At 36.4% G+C, this 14,729-nt stretch overlaps 2 protein-coding genes across 3 annotated transcripts in view; one reads left to right on the plus strand and one right to left on the minus strand.

Moving 5' to 3' along the window:
• Positions 1–245: 245 nt before the first annotated feature.
• On the minus strand, positions 246–12,789 carry LOC101849563 (transmembrane protein 134). 2 transcript variants are annotated; one of them, XM_005108574.3, is made up of 7 exons: positions 12,143–12,740; positions 7,305–7,357; positions 6,769–6,873; positions 5,260–5,336; positions 4,583–4,627; positions 4,052–4,105; positions 246–1,400 (listed from the first exon to the last, which is right to left on the minus strand). In XM_005108574.3, the coding sequence occupies exons 1-7, from the start codon at positions 12,281–12,283 to the stop codon at positions 1,321–1,323; spliced, it is 555 nt and encodes a 184-aa protein (XP_005108631.1). In that variant the 5' UTR covers positions 12,284–12,740; the 3' UTR covers positions 246–1,320. The 2 variants fall into 2 exon arrangements, with proteins under 2 accessions (XP_005108631.1, XP_035828353.1); XM_035972460.1 differs by lacking the exon at positions 246–1,400 and adding an exon at positions 1,432–1,576 and having other exon boundaries at positions 12,143–12,789.
• Positions 12,790–13,174: 385 nt separating this feature from the next.
• LOC101849794 (SREBP regulating gene protein) overlaps positions 13,175–14,729 on the plus strand; it is a 7,181-nt gene continuing 5,626 nt past the window's right edge. Inside the window, exon 1 of the mRNA XM_005108575.3 lies at positions 13,175–13,328. Within this exon, the coding sequence (XP_005108632.1) occupies positions 13,236–13,328 (93 nt within the window). The 5' untranslated portion in view covers positions 13,175–13,235. The remainder of the gene's footprint in view (positions 13,329–14,729) is intronic.

A 14,729-nucleotide genomic window follows, 5' to 3' on the forward strand; every position in this document is an offset into this window, starting at 1 on the left:
CTTTATAACTCATTCAGAAATGCACTGTATTGCTTTCAAATCAATGTCATCTTACCCTGATATATGAAGCACCTTCAAAAACTAGCAACACATTAAGGCAGAGAACAGCCATTCCCCTAACAACGAAAGTCTTGTCTTGCAACCACTTCTTTCTCTCACCTAACCTGCATGAGCAGTAGTGAAATATAATATGTGCAGCCTACTGGTGTTAATTTCTGTGGTTTCATCGCATTTTTAGAAATTCATTTTAGGTTCTTGTAGCTGCATTAGTGGACGAATCAATTTTCTTCATTCACTACCTTCTCTACACTTCAACTTAACCTTCTTCTCTATTTCAGACCTCTCTTAGCACATAATGCACTGAAGTGTAAATCATTTCGAGAAAACTAAAACCAATAGTTTCCAAAACAAAACCACCGGTAAATACAGAATGAGACTTTGGTAATGTCAAAAATGCTGTGCATCAGAAACTTAAAGTTCTATTTTTGCACATTCTGAATTTCTTTCAGGAAATGAGATGAGAGCCATTATGAAATGACCAGGGCGATTCTTGATGACATTTTAGACATCATCTATACAACTTCTTCTTACTGTACACTAACTTGTCTTCTACAGTAGCAAGTGGTGGGCTAACACTTATGTGACATTTCTTTTTTCTTAATGTAACAAAGCACACAGATAGGCAATTAAAGAAAATTCAATTCCAAGCATTGCAGAAGCTAACATGAATTAACATGGGTAGCTGATTATGAAATTCCATTGGTGCCTCAATCACATTAACCGCATCATTTAAGTACAAGTTTAATACTTCACATTTAGGTGCAAACAGTGCTTAAGTATGATTTATTTGTTTTAAAACTTTGTTTTTGTCAAAGAGAAACCCATAAATATTTTAATGATTCGACAGCTCTGTAAACAAAGAAAAAAATGAAGGATGGGAACACTTGTTCAGAAAGAAAAAAGTAGAACTTGTCTTAACTGACAAGGCTTAAAGTTTGAGTTATATCACTTTGCCTGCATGTACACATTCACTTTGACAGCATGTATACATTCATTTTTGCTGCATGGACACATTAGTTCACAAAATCAAGGAATGTATTTATGAAGAAAGTGGTGATGGTCAGTGTGAAAGTCTGTGATAAGACAGAAATGTTTCCCCATCTCAAACCCTTTTCGAACGGTGAAGGGCGATTGAATTAAATCAGGACAGCTCCTTCAATCAATGGCGCGTTGTTCAAATGAAAGGAGGAAGGATCAATGCCCTCCATCAACGAATTGTCCCTTCGGCAAGGCCACAGAGGGAGTGTGAAGATCACAGACTCAGCGTAACACTGGCAGGTTTTCAAACTGGTAGCCAGGACGGCCCAAGGCTGCACAGTAAATGTACACAAAGTGGTAACCTGGAACAAGAAAGATACATATATATATACATAACCTTTTTTTTAAACATCAAGTAGAACGAAATACAGAAAATGTACACAAAGTGGTAACCTAGAACAAGAAAGAAACATATACATAACTTTTTTTAAAAACATCCAGTAGAACGAAATACAGAAAATGTACACAAAGTGGTAACCTGGAACAAGAAAGATACATATATGAGCCATTGCCAAAACGTGGGGAAAAACACACACATCTCACATTAGTGTGCATAAAATGTGATGCATTAGTATTTATTCCTCCAAAACTTATACACACGTCAAATATAGGATGTAGAACCTGCATTAGCAGTTTCAGACCCCTTGTCAGCTTTACAATCTTGAGTTTGTAAATTTTGTGCCTAAAATGTTCGTTTTTTAGTGATTCCTGGAGTGTCATTTTGAGCACACCAATGCAAACTTCCAAGAATGTCCAAAATTTAGTATTTTTGGATGTGTTTTTTTTACGTGTGCTTTGATCCTATGTTATTTGTCATTGAGAAAGGTTAACTTGCTCAAGAAATCGGTTTATTTGTTTGCAAATAGACGAACAATTCGGATTACTTGTGCGTCTGTCGTGTCGTCACGGACTAGGTGTTTCAGAAAACACCATTATTTTTCAGTAGAATCACCGTAGCTGGTTAAATCTCTTTGCCTATCGTCGTTTATTCAATACTTCAAAAGCCGCGATGCGCGAAAGGAACATCGGGTTCCTAGATCTACGATTTCGGTCGGCTGTTTAACATTCGCCGTTATTGTCGTCAATTTGCGACGTGCCGGAAGTCCGAATTTCGCCCACTTTTGTTTTGAACGGGTCATCAAAAGTGCCCGGGTATAATTGTTTTCTTGAGTGACTTCCCCTTACCCGCGTCCCCAGAACAACGGAAGCAACGGGGGAAACAGAAAAACGAAAGTAGTCATTGCCTTCAGCGTCCGGTGACGCACAAGAATTTTGCGTTGAATGTGACGTACTGGGCTGTTTTGCGTGTTTTTAGGCTACTCTGTTGAATATTTGAGTGAAATTGCCTTGTTTACACTGGATTCCTGGAACAAGAGTGTGATGTGTGAACAAACTTCGAGAGATGGATCATTTCTGTGGTTATAGATTTAGCTTTTGTGCTCAGTGATGACGTTTGGGTTGTCGTCATGCAGCCATACAAGACTGACTAACGTACAAGAAATTACATTGTCCTAAGAGCAAACATTTTTAAAGTAATGTGTGCTCTCTTTACTCAAACAAATAAACAAACATGTCCTTGTTTATCTGTCTAACTCAAAAATACACATTTGTTCTTTCTTGGTATGATATACCTTTTTCCAATACATTGTGTCATCATTGTTATGTACAAGTAATATTTTTCATAATTGCTAATATCAATAAATTTTCAACATATATTTCATACATGCAAGATTCATTTAGAAGCAAAATACGCCTTTATTGATCTGTGTATCTCTTAGTGCAAATTTGGTCTTTGTAGGCATGATTTTACCTTTTCCCAGTATGTTTTGTCATCACTGTTATGTACGAGTACTGTTTGTCATAATTAGCCACATAATTGTGATTGTCCACTGTCTTTGATATGACCTGATATCTGTTTCAAAGCAAAAGAAACCTCTCCTGGGTTTTTTTAATTCTTAAAGTGCGCTTTTATCTCTGGAGGCAAGACCTTTGTCTTTTCCTGTACATTGTGTCATCATTGTTATGTACAAGTCATGTTTGTCATCACTGTTATGTACAAGTCAGCTCCATTGATTTTGTGCTTTTGCCTCATATTAGTTAAAAAATTGTTTTACACATGTGTTTTTCTGGTACTGAGGCTTTGATAACTGTATTTGTACAGCCTTTCACTATTGTGATGTGTTGTCAATGATAATGTCCAATGTGTATCCTTTCTTGTACATAACAATGATGACATGTTCTGTGCACTGCGTCATTGTTACAAAGCTTGTCATTCATATTACCATTATGAATGGAGTTCATAGTGTACAAAGTGTTTGTTTACTAAACAAATGGAATTTAAAGTCTATAATTTGCCATGCTGCTTATCTGTTTTTGTCATCACTGTTACATACAAGAAATTCAGTGGTTGCCAAACCAATAGACCCATATCTCCAAAACCGTACATCTCCTTGCTCTGATACTCTAGGAATATGAGCACTAAATGTCAATCTGTGACTGACAGAAAAGAGAGTCAAATTAGTAAGAAAATTTTTTTTTCACCACTGAGTCTCAAGAGAGTCTCACGTTTTGGCAATTGCTCATATACATAAGGTTTTTTTAAACATCCAGTAGAACGAAATGTGCTTCACAGCACATACATTCTTTCCTTAAAATCCTTAGGATTTGCAGTATGTAAGCAAAAAAGAAGAAAGAAAGAGACTATATGACATTTTATCAGGGTGTGAGGGCAAATATTTGTACATATTGGTTATTAATGAAAAAAACCAAAATGGTGAAGTTCCTCTCAGATCTCAGAAAAGAGCTTGAGCATGTCCTCGCTTCTGTTGCTTGATGTAACAAAGTAGACAATACTCCTTCCCAGAATGATTTTTTATGCCCCCTTCCACACAATTCAGGTAATTTAGGAGGCAGGCTTTATCATTAGGTTAGATACACTACAGCTGATACTCACCTCCTGGTATCACACACAGGAGACCAATGAAGCAAAAGATCAAACAATGCCAGCCTGAAACATGAAACAAATGATACACTCACTTCTTTTGTATAAAAATGTTTGTTCATTTGAGCTAAGTGAAGTACACTGACACAATAACGGCCATTTCACACTGGGGGAAAAAGTAGGAAGGGCAGACAGAAACATCAGAGGGAGAAAAAAAAGGGCGCCTAAGAGCTACCAGCGGTGCTATCTACTTGCTATTTTTGTTCCTTGTTTTACTATTACTTGTCATAAGTTTTTTGGGGTAGATATATCCTTTCGTTTCTCTTTATCACAAACACCAAATCTTCCTCTCCATAAATACAGCCCCCCCCCCCCCCTTAAAAAAAAAAGAGAGATTTAGAAAGAAACTAACCCAAAAACAGAACCAAACTTAAACCTATACAATAAGCCTCAATAATGAAGTGGAAAATCACTAGCACAAAGAATACACACACAAACACACACACACAAAGAATAACTGAAAGGTTAAAATAAAGATCTTACCTCGAGCAGGGGTGAACGCCAGTATGATCCCACTCAAAACCAGAGCTGAAATACACACAACATAAAATAATCAGTTTCCCACGATGTTATCAAATTCTTCAAGTCAAGAACATTTGTGACAAAGTAAAAGAGCAAAGGAACCCCCCCCCCCCCCCCAACAACAAAACAACTAAACTAAAAAACACCCAAAAAAAACACAAAACAATGAAGGTAGTGAAAAAACAAGTAACAAGAGCACAGAAAGTGGTGTGAAAAGTACCGATCAATATTTTCTTTGCCAGACAAGAGTATGTAATAATGCTAAAGGGAAGGCACATATACAGGTTTAAAGAAAAACGTGGGTAAATAGAATTATAGAACTTTTATTAGAACATTCCATGGCAATAAACTGCTTCAGAACAGTAATCATGAGGAATGTCTCATATATGTCACTTTCAAATTTACACGACAAGGGATAATGACTATGAGTTATTTCATCTATCAATAAAAACAATATTTTCCATTTCTTCACAAACTTTTTTTTTACTGCACTTCTGACAAAGGACAAATTTCAGCTTCCTTTTTGTAAAATATTTATTAAGTAACCAAGAACACAAATAGATTCAACAACATACATTTAAGCATTGATCTATTGAGTAATTCAATCATTCACATCAACATTGCTTTAAAAAACTTACCTATTCCCAGTACTGACAAAAAAGCAGATGCCAGAACAATTTTCCAATTCTCTCTCACCTTGGGATGCCTCAACCAGCTGTAAAATTTGGGAGAAAAAGAGAGTTTCAAATGTCAAACATTTTCATAGTTTCATAGTATAGACATGTTTTATGTTCAGGGTCTACATGTGCTTAAATGGTGTACCAATAATATGAAAAAAGACTATGTTTCAAAACTATCGTGACGTAGAGGAAAGGAGATTGAACATCCAGCCAAAGAACCTGGTATGATGTCAGGCTTACGAAGATGGTAAGACGTGGCATTGGTGGCCAAGTGGTTAGGCTCTCGGACTCGCAACCGTAAGGTCGTAGGTTCGAATCCCACCAAGGACTCGACGTTGTGTCCTTGGGAAAGGCACTTTGCACAAATTTTCCTTACTTCACCCAGGTGTAAATGGGTACCCGGCTATAGACAGTGAACCATCTTGTCAGTTTGATAGTGTTTGAGCGCGTGAAATCCGCAGCTTGCACGGTATGCTTTTGCGGAAGCCGAGAATGTTTCTGAGTGTTCTCAGAGGGTCAATTGGGGTAATAATAGTTGTAAAGTGCATAGAGCATGCTCTTGAGCGTGGATATGCAAAATATAAATGCAATTATTATGGTAGGCGGAAAAATTTGAGCACTTTCTCAGATTTCCCACTCTCCTGATCATAGAGGTGAAGAAAATAAAGAAACATAAAATTCTCCAGAGAAATTAAGGACAAAAGGCTCACAGAGTCAGGTGAACATTTTGCGACATGAAGGACACCAGGGCAGTTTGAATAGAAAGAGTAACAGTATTAACAGGCATAGTCATGTCAAATTATCTGTGTGCAAATCAAAATTTCAATTGATACCCATATATATTGGGTCAGTCAAAATACTCTAAACGATTAAGAATCTTTTCAAATCGGACATGCAGTTGACAGAGAGGCAGGAGACACTGCAGATTGGAAGGATGTATACCACAGTGAAACAGGCCTGGCATGAATCAGCTGTAATGTCAATTTAGAAATACTATCAATTGACAAAGAAGAAATCTAAAAAAGGATAAAAGAAGCATTTAAACATGTGTGACATCAAATTTTCTCTTACAGCAAGTATTAAAATGGTGTCACCAATTTGTCATGCTGAGTTAAAGAAGATAGGCCTTGACAATCATTTTACAATCAATAAACAGTAAGTGTCTAGAGAGCAAATGGTACCAAAATATCCAACAATGAACGCATTAACACAGTCAAAATTGTCCAAGATGCCCATCTATTGTCAAAGGAAAGCGGTTACCTTTGACAGGTGGACATCTTAGATAGTGTGTTTATAACATTAAAGAACATAAAAGGGGAGGGGGGGGGAAGGGAGGAATGGTTGTTTGTATAGGTGATTGTCTTGTACAGGTGGCCGTTACAGCAGGTTTGACTGTAGTAGTCAAAGACGCCCTCCAGCCACCACAAATACAAACAGATTTACAAACACCTGAAAAAAAAGACACACCTGTCATGTTGATTGAAGGACGTATCCGAGTATGCAACACTGTGGTGATCACTAGACTGACTACTCAGCAAGGAAGTCGGCCGCTGAGCTGGTTTTCTTTCTTCACTGAAAATACAACAATTAAATTTTAAAAAATAATTAATAGAGCAATTTCGAAACCCAGTCAGCGGACAACAAAATAATTCATGTCATTCACCAAAAAAAATACTAAGAATGATTGTATCAGTTTTCTTAGTTTTGTGTTGACTTATTGTAAGGAAAGTATAATGAATAAAATAAAAACCACAGCACAAGATCTCACAATACACTTTTCAAAATACAAAAATAAACCAATCATAAAACAAAGTACACTGTCCTAGCTTTAAATACTTATATATATATATAAATTAAAATAATTTACAAAATATTGCAAATTACGAAGGGTCTTGAGTAAAAGACTACTCTGTAATAGATAAACCAGTTTATTTTTACAATTCCCATTATAATTTCATTATTATACAAAGAATGATATAATACAATGCATGATAGAGCCTTACTTGATAGGAACTGAATGGCTCTGAGGTATTAAAGGATCCTTGAAGTTCACACCCTGTGAATAAAAAAGAAAGAAAGAATACAGAAATCTCAGGAATATGACATAAGATCGTCATATATGCTTAGCATATAAAACTCGTAATATCAGATGAAGTTACGAAACCATGAAAAGAAAACAGAGCACCCTCATGTGTTTCTTTGGGGCATTTACACCAAAAAAATCCTTTATTTATTATTTCAAAAGATCAAATAATGAAAAATGATGTTAATTATTTCTACTCAGTAATGGACGATGTTTTAAGTTGTTATGATGCATGGCTTTAGACATTAAAATATCTTACTTCAACATAGTATGTCAATAAAAAATTTCTTGGTGAAAACAGGTGTCAGCAGTGAAATTCAGTTAGGATCTACACACATCTGAACTAAAGCTTTGTTTTAGTAAGGTTTTACAGCGCTTGCAATTGCATTATTAAGGCCATATATATGAATTAAAGTAATGACTAGCTCAAAAGTAGACTTTAACGTAGTGATGACCATTCTGATAACTTTCACAGAAGTGTACACAACAGGCACATACTACAGGACTCTGCGATCTAATTATTCCCACACAGTGACACTTGACATGTGACACAAGAGGGGATAAGTAATGAGACGGGATAAAGACTATCTTAGACGAAAATAATCATCTGAGGAAGTTTTAAAGCTAGATTTTGATCTACTCTGTAACAGCCATGCAACAAAAGTAAAAGTGCTGGGCAATAGTGCTGTGCGATTTTGAGTTCTAAAAAAATTATCGAAGCTTTGAAGCGCGATGTCACTGTTCGTGCTATTCGAATACCATGTGAAATAGTTTTTTTCTTGTATACATGTATTTGTAGGCCAAAGGTGAGCCCTAATACGATGAGTCTATCAGCAGCATTCTTTATTGAATATTCATTATTTACAGTCACAGCACTATTCATCCAGAGATTCTCAGCTCAATGTGTGTCTGCCTCTCTACGTATAGCATCCACGGCTTGCGCATCGTGTGCAGTGATGAAACATTGGTTTGTCTGTTTGGGTTGGGGTTTTTTAAATAACAAACAAGCGACTGTTGAAGAGGGGGAAGGGAGAGGGGGAATGATAGAAACAGGCGACCACTCATATCTAGTGTCTGCTTGGAAAAAAAGGGTCGAACGATAGATCTAACACACACGCACACTGTCGCAGCGTCGCACAACACTGCTGTTTGCAAGGTCATATTGTCTTTTTGGAGGTTCTTTGATTGGTAGCTTTATTTTGTTAATCTTCTCAAATAACTTGCAAACATACAATACTTTCCGTGGGTTTGCTTGACATGGTACAATTTGATCAAATCACACTAAATTTAACTGCACAGATTTACGTATAGGCAAAGACTTCAGGCAATAATTGGTTAAAAAGTTCAAGAGAATTCTGTTGGCAGCATAATAGGCCTAATAATAACACTACAAATTATGCATACAATTTTGAACAAATAAAACAAAAACGGAATGCAAATATTTGCAGTCTGAAGGACAACGCAATCTCTAAAATTACACAACAGTGCAGCGACCAAAGAACCGACCTGAAATGGACAAAGGCAAGAGAACAGAATGTGCTCCAACAATCTACAATGCAGCCATGAAGTAAGAGAGAGCACAGACATTGGAATAGGGACTGAGACAAAGGGCAATGTGAGTGTTACAACAAGACATGTAATGTATATTTTTAGCCTAGCCAGCACCACTTATAATACTTTTAACCTCCAGGGTTGGTGATTTTTTTAATTTTTAAAATCAAAATTAAAAAAATCGATTTTCAAAATTTAAATCAGATTTTTTAAATTTTAAATCAGATTTTTTTATTTTTTATTTTTAAAAAAATGTCGACAGTTTGGGATTTTTGGTGGCTAAAAGTATGTTCTTTTAGTGCAAAATGCATTGTCTTTTATTTTAACTAATGATTAATTAAAGCAACTGCAATTTTAGAAAGCCTTAATCTGCTATATCAGTGAATTATGGCTACAGACAAAAAATGAAGAAAATGTCAGTCTAAAAGGAAGTGGGGGGGGGGGGGGGGGGGAGGGGGTAATTATGCAAAGATAAACTTGCATTTTATTACAGTGTGTGTGTGAGCACGCGCTTGTGTTTGTCTAAAAAAATAAAAATAAAATGTTAATTTCAATTATGAAAAAAAAAGTAAATTGAATACTGTATTATTTTACTACTTACAGTGACAGGGGGGAAAGCAGACTTTTAAGCAATTTTAGTCTACTAAACCTTATATATCTGTTTTATAAAACCAAGGAAAGGAATTCTGAATGTTTAAAGATGTAAAAACAGAAAACATTTTTTAAAAGTGATTTAAATCACTGAGTTTTATTTTTTAAATCAAGTTGATTTAAATTTTAAAAAATCAACGGATTTAAATCGACCTGATTTAAATCAACCCAACCCTGGTTTTCAATTATGAAAAAAAAGTAAATTGAGAACTGTATTATTTTACAGCAGACTTTTAAGCATGATTATATTAGTCTACTAAACCTTATATCTGTTTAATAAAACCAAGGAAAGGAATTCTGAAAGTTTAAATATGTAAAAACTGAATACATTTTTTTGAAAAGTGATTTAAATCACTGATTTTTATTTTTATAATCAAGTTGATTAAAATTTAAAAAACTCAACTGATTTAAATCGACCCAGCTCTGATTTCAATTATGGAAAAAAAAGTAAATTGAATACTGTATTATTTTACAGTGAAAGGGGGGAAAGCAGACTTTTAAGCATGATTATATTAGTCTACTAAACCTTATATCTGTTTTATGAAACCAAGGAAAGGAATTCTGAATGTTGAAATGTGTAAAAACCGATAAAAATAAATTTTTTAAAAAGTGATTTAAATCACTGATTATTATTTTAAAAATCAAGTTGATTTAAATTTTAAAAATCAACTGATTTAAATCAACCCAACCCTGTTAACCTCTCATTTCATTCGTCCCCGCCAGCCATCCCCCCACCCCACCTAGGCCTACCCACAAACTGTGTATAAAAACCTTTTGGATGATCTCCCCACGAGTGGCTGGCTGATTCTTTTCTTTTTGTGGTTAAAACACGACTGGCTCTAATCACGCACGACACACAGCGATGCGATGACATCACATCACAACATTTATAACCTTGTCCTTCGAATGTCGAGGGGAGCTAAGTAAGTCTGGCAGCCTACAATCATAAAAAAAATTTTTTAACCAACATTCGCTGCGCTTCAAAGCCACGGTCATATATATGTAAGCCTAATACTTTAAATCACATTGTCCAAGGGGAGATAAGTATGCCAGTATACAAAAAAACTATTTGCTGCACTTCGAAGCGCTGGTGGGTCTCCATACAGCCTTACACTTTGAATTCCCATTGGGCACGGGGAGCTAAGTATGCCAGTATACAAAAAAACATTCGCTGTGCTTCGAAACGCTGGTGGGTTCCCATTTCGCCGCTGCGCTTCGAAGCGGTTCTGGATACCCAAATCCCTTCGAATGTCGAATTTTGTGCAAAGGGAGCTCAGTATGCAATGTACACAAAATCTCCGAAGCGACGATCTGTTGAGTTATTAATGGCATCACAAGTGCCTTTTAGAGGCACGTTTTATAACTCTTACTGGCTCCTCTTATCACTCGGTCCAGTAATCATCAACTTGAACGTAACATTGAATTTACCTCAGTGAATTAAGATATTTTATTACACTTTAATTTTACTACGGGTTGAGATAAATTAGAAGAAATCCAATATTTTAAAAAATCACACAGCATTCGAATGGCTCTGCCACACTTCAAATTGCTGTGAATAGCGTAAAAATCATGAATGTCGAATAGAAGTGAAATCGAATGGGCACAGCTCTACAGTGCGACATATAATCTTTATCGCAGATGTCAAGGCAAGGGTTAATTATATTCTATGTTTACTTTACCTTATCATATGATCAATACACACTTTTGAATGTACAGTCAAACCTGCTCTCAAGGCATTTGTACATTATATGAGACAATCGTACAATTGGCCACTTCCTATGTTCTTCCTTGCAAATTTTTAACATTATAATGATCGAAGTGGCTCCTATGCCAACAGTTTCAGTATTTTTTATATATATGGAAAGTGATCATATAGTAAATTACAGGTCAAAGTAATGAATAGTGACCAATGACTTTGCAAGTTATCCGGACCTCGTACAGCGTCTCTTGGCAAAGATATTGATCTATCGATAAAGTGACGCGGTCCAGCTGAGCGACTATCAAGGCTTTCTAACTAACTTTAGAGGGCCGTACGCATAGCCTTGTGGCTATGCCCCCGGGAGAGCTGTACGCACAGCCACAGGCTATAATATAATGGTAGGCCAAAGACAGCCACCTGTCTAGTCTAAAACGGCCATGTATATATTTCTCTTCAACAATGAAAGGCCATCTTACACTATTTCGACTGTACTGATTTCCATCATACTGTTATTCCACCTATATCGCAGTAACAAACCAATTTTAAAAGGTTTTCAATCTTACATTCAACTCAACCCTCAATTCAATAGAAACACCTTACAATACACACAGTAGGCAGTAGGGCTTCCTTCATCTTCAAATTGTTAACCAAGTTTTTGGAAGGAGTTCCGTAGAGGGCCAGCTGACAAACAAAACACAAAAAAGAGGGGATATTTTGAGCGTGGTATTCCCTAACCATAACTCTTAGCTCAGTGGACCTTGTCACGGTAGTGACTCAGTAACTGAGTAGTAAGTGCCGGCCCTCTGCAGAAACTCCTCCCAATTGTTTTAATGGTTGCATCTACATTATTTACATACTTTAAAATCATACAGCTGAATGTCCACATCTTCCTGATTTCGTATTTTTCCAGTGGGAGACGCATTGGAGGCTGTAGCTCCATAGGCTCTAATAGGTTCCTCAGCATCAACTTTGGATGTAAGCCAATGATCAGTATCCATGACGAAATTTTACGCAGATGGCTTTGTAAAGAGTTCAGTTTTGAGCATTTTTTAAAATTTTAGCTTGACAAACAACCAAGTTTGTAGTGGCTTATATTCTCAGAGTCAATGGCAATAGTGCATGACTTGAAAACACTTCAGTGTCAACAATATTATAACAATATCATGACATAGCAGAGCATTTACAGTATAGCACACACACAAGAACCTCTCTCAGACTACACTACACTATACTACAACAATAGTAGGTTGAGAAACTTGACCACCAGCTAGTTAGAACTAGCAAACTTATTAATGCCTCCAAAGAAACGCAGCTTTAACTCCACTTTTCAAACTGGCTCTTCATTTATGTCTGCAGAGTGAAGTGAAAATGATTGAAAAATAACTTGAGACTGGACCAAGAGTTCGCTTGTTACTATTGAAATTGTTATCATAAACATACAAATCTCCGTACGAGAATATGTTGAAAAATCGCTAGACTTTATTGATACGTGCACTATCTTGGGGGAGAATTTCTCTCCTTTTCAAGATAACAAAATACTAACAGGGCATATAAAGGGATAAACTTGATTAATTGATTTTGACAAGAAAAATTCAAAACGGAGAAAACATTTTACAAGTGAAGAAGACAGTTCACACTAACTAATTTAAGAAATGAACTATTTAAACAAAAAGTTGATACGGAATTTTAAAAAGCTATGCAATAGTTTCGAACTATATGAAGAATAAAAGACTAGGTTAGGAATTTTTTAATGTACTTTATGAACAAATGTAATTCGATATAAATCAAAGATAGATATATCATGTGTTTTGGTTTTAATAGGCCTAGATCGTAACCAGTGATAAAACACGTCTTTATTTCGAAACTGTAACGACTATCTTTGTTTACCAATTGCTCTGTGTGATAAATGTTTGTTTTCATGGCGGAGAGCAGAAAAGTTCTAGGATACCAATGTTGTACCCTCGCGTCTTGAGGAGACGCTGGGTTCTGGCTGTAATATTTGTATGCTCGTTGCTTTATTTTCTATCAGCGACTCTTTCCAAGGTTAGCAGATGAAAGTTTTTATTACAGTTTTCTTAAATTTGGGGTGGTAGCTCTGCTCTTTTAACGCTGTTATTGAATATAATATTAATATATTGTCCACCCGACCAGCCATCAAAACAATCCTGAGAATCTAGAAATCTGGTCTGTCCAGTGGGCCCCACTTTTATAATTTATACTAAACGGTTACTGTTATGACAGGATTCCGGCTTACAGCAGGCTTTAACTCTTGTCCTGCGTCTGTGCTGAGATGCGAATCTTATCATCAACAGCTTACGTCGGACGTGCCGGGCAGGCCGCCAGGGTCACTCAGTGTGTACTGTTGTTGGTGTACAGCGCGCGCCGGGAAACGTGTGTTTTCGCCATGAATACCGTGGGAGTGTAATAATCGATGATGAAAATATTGCTCTATCTTTCATAGCTTTCTATTTATAAAGTGTTACAAACACATGAATAACCCCCTCTCACAGTCACAAGCTGATAAGACATTACGAGAAGTTACGCCCATTCGAATTATAAACCTTTCAACCTTTCTGGACGCTCTTGTTGTTATGAATGACCTGAGGTTCGAAAGGGGATAATATAGGTCAATTTCCGAATGTTTTGCACTCAAATTGTTCTTTGTACCTGCACAATGGTATTCAAAACTATCAAACAAGCTTGTTTCCTGACTATCCTTTCGAGTTCCTCATGTCTAAGTGGGTCAATTTCTTCTATAATTTCATTGGACGAACCTCTCATGATCTAGAGCTACCAACTTGGCGTATTTTGAATGAGACGTATGCCTCGATTACGAACCAACGCAGGCGGTTCTAGAAGAAGGCCACAAACTCAAGCAGACTGACACACACACAATTCAAAATTTCCCACCAACTGAAAATGTATTAATGTGTGTCCCGCGTGCTCATAATATGCCCTGATGCAGTTATGCAATATCCCCCCCAAAAAAAATAAAACTGGAAACCGGGGGGGGGGATTTCAAATAAAAACAAATACTTTGCGGCAAATATAAGGTCAGTATTTGTGTAAGTGTTAAACGGATAAGAATGAACGAGAAAAGGACTTTACAATACTTGAGCATGAGACGATACTGACTTAAAGTAAAATAATACCAAGATTGAGTAAAAAGTAGGCACTGGTCACTAGATCTACTGTGGATCTTTACTATGTATGCTTGCTCCTTTTTCCAGTTGTGAGTCCTGAACATGCTGTAGGCTCTATAGACTAGAGAACATGGTTACACATGATAAATGTGCTATTATTATACAAATACAATTATTATGCTATTATTATTATTATTATTGGCCACCTCTCTTCTCACCCGGGGTGAGAATAGTGCAGGCGAGTCTTTTGGCTATTCTCACCCGGTGCGCGTTCACCGTTATAGCCTAGATCTAGGCCAAC

This window comes from Aplysia californica, unplaced genomic scaffold (genome assembly GCF_000002075.1).
Source record: "Aplysia californica isolate F4 #8 unplaced genomic scaffold, AplCal3.0 scaffold00700, whole genome shotgun sequence".
Classification (NCBI taxonomy): domain Eukaryota; kingdom Metazoa; phylum Mollusca; class Gastropoda; order Aplysiida; family Aplysiidae; genus Aplysia; species Aplysia californica.

Bases quoted from the DNA above. Each gene is read 5' to 3' on its own strand.
- LOC101849563 (XM_035972460.1), bottom strand. From the start codon at position 12,283: ATGGATACTGATCATTGGCTTACATCCAAAGTTGATGCTGAGGAACCT. The intron at 5,337-6,768 runs GTGTGTCTTTTT...CAAATTTTACAG, and splicing joins TCCTTCAATCAACATGACAG to CTGGTTGAGGCATCCCAAGG. The intron at 4,106-4,582 runs GTAAGATCTTTA...TTCATGTTTCAG, and splicing joins GGCGTTCACCCCTGCTCGAG to GCTGGCATTGTTTGATCTTT.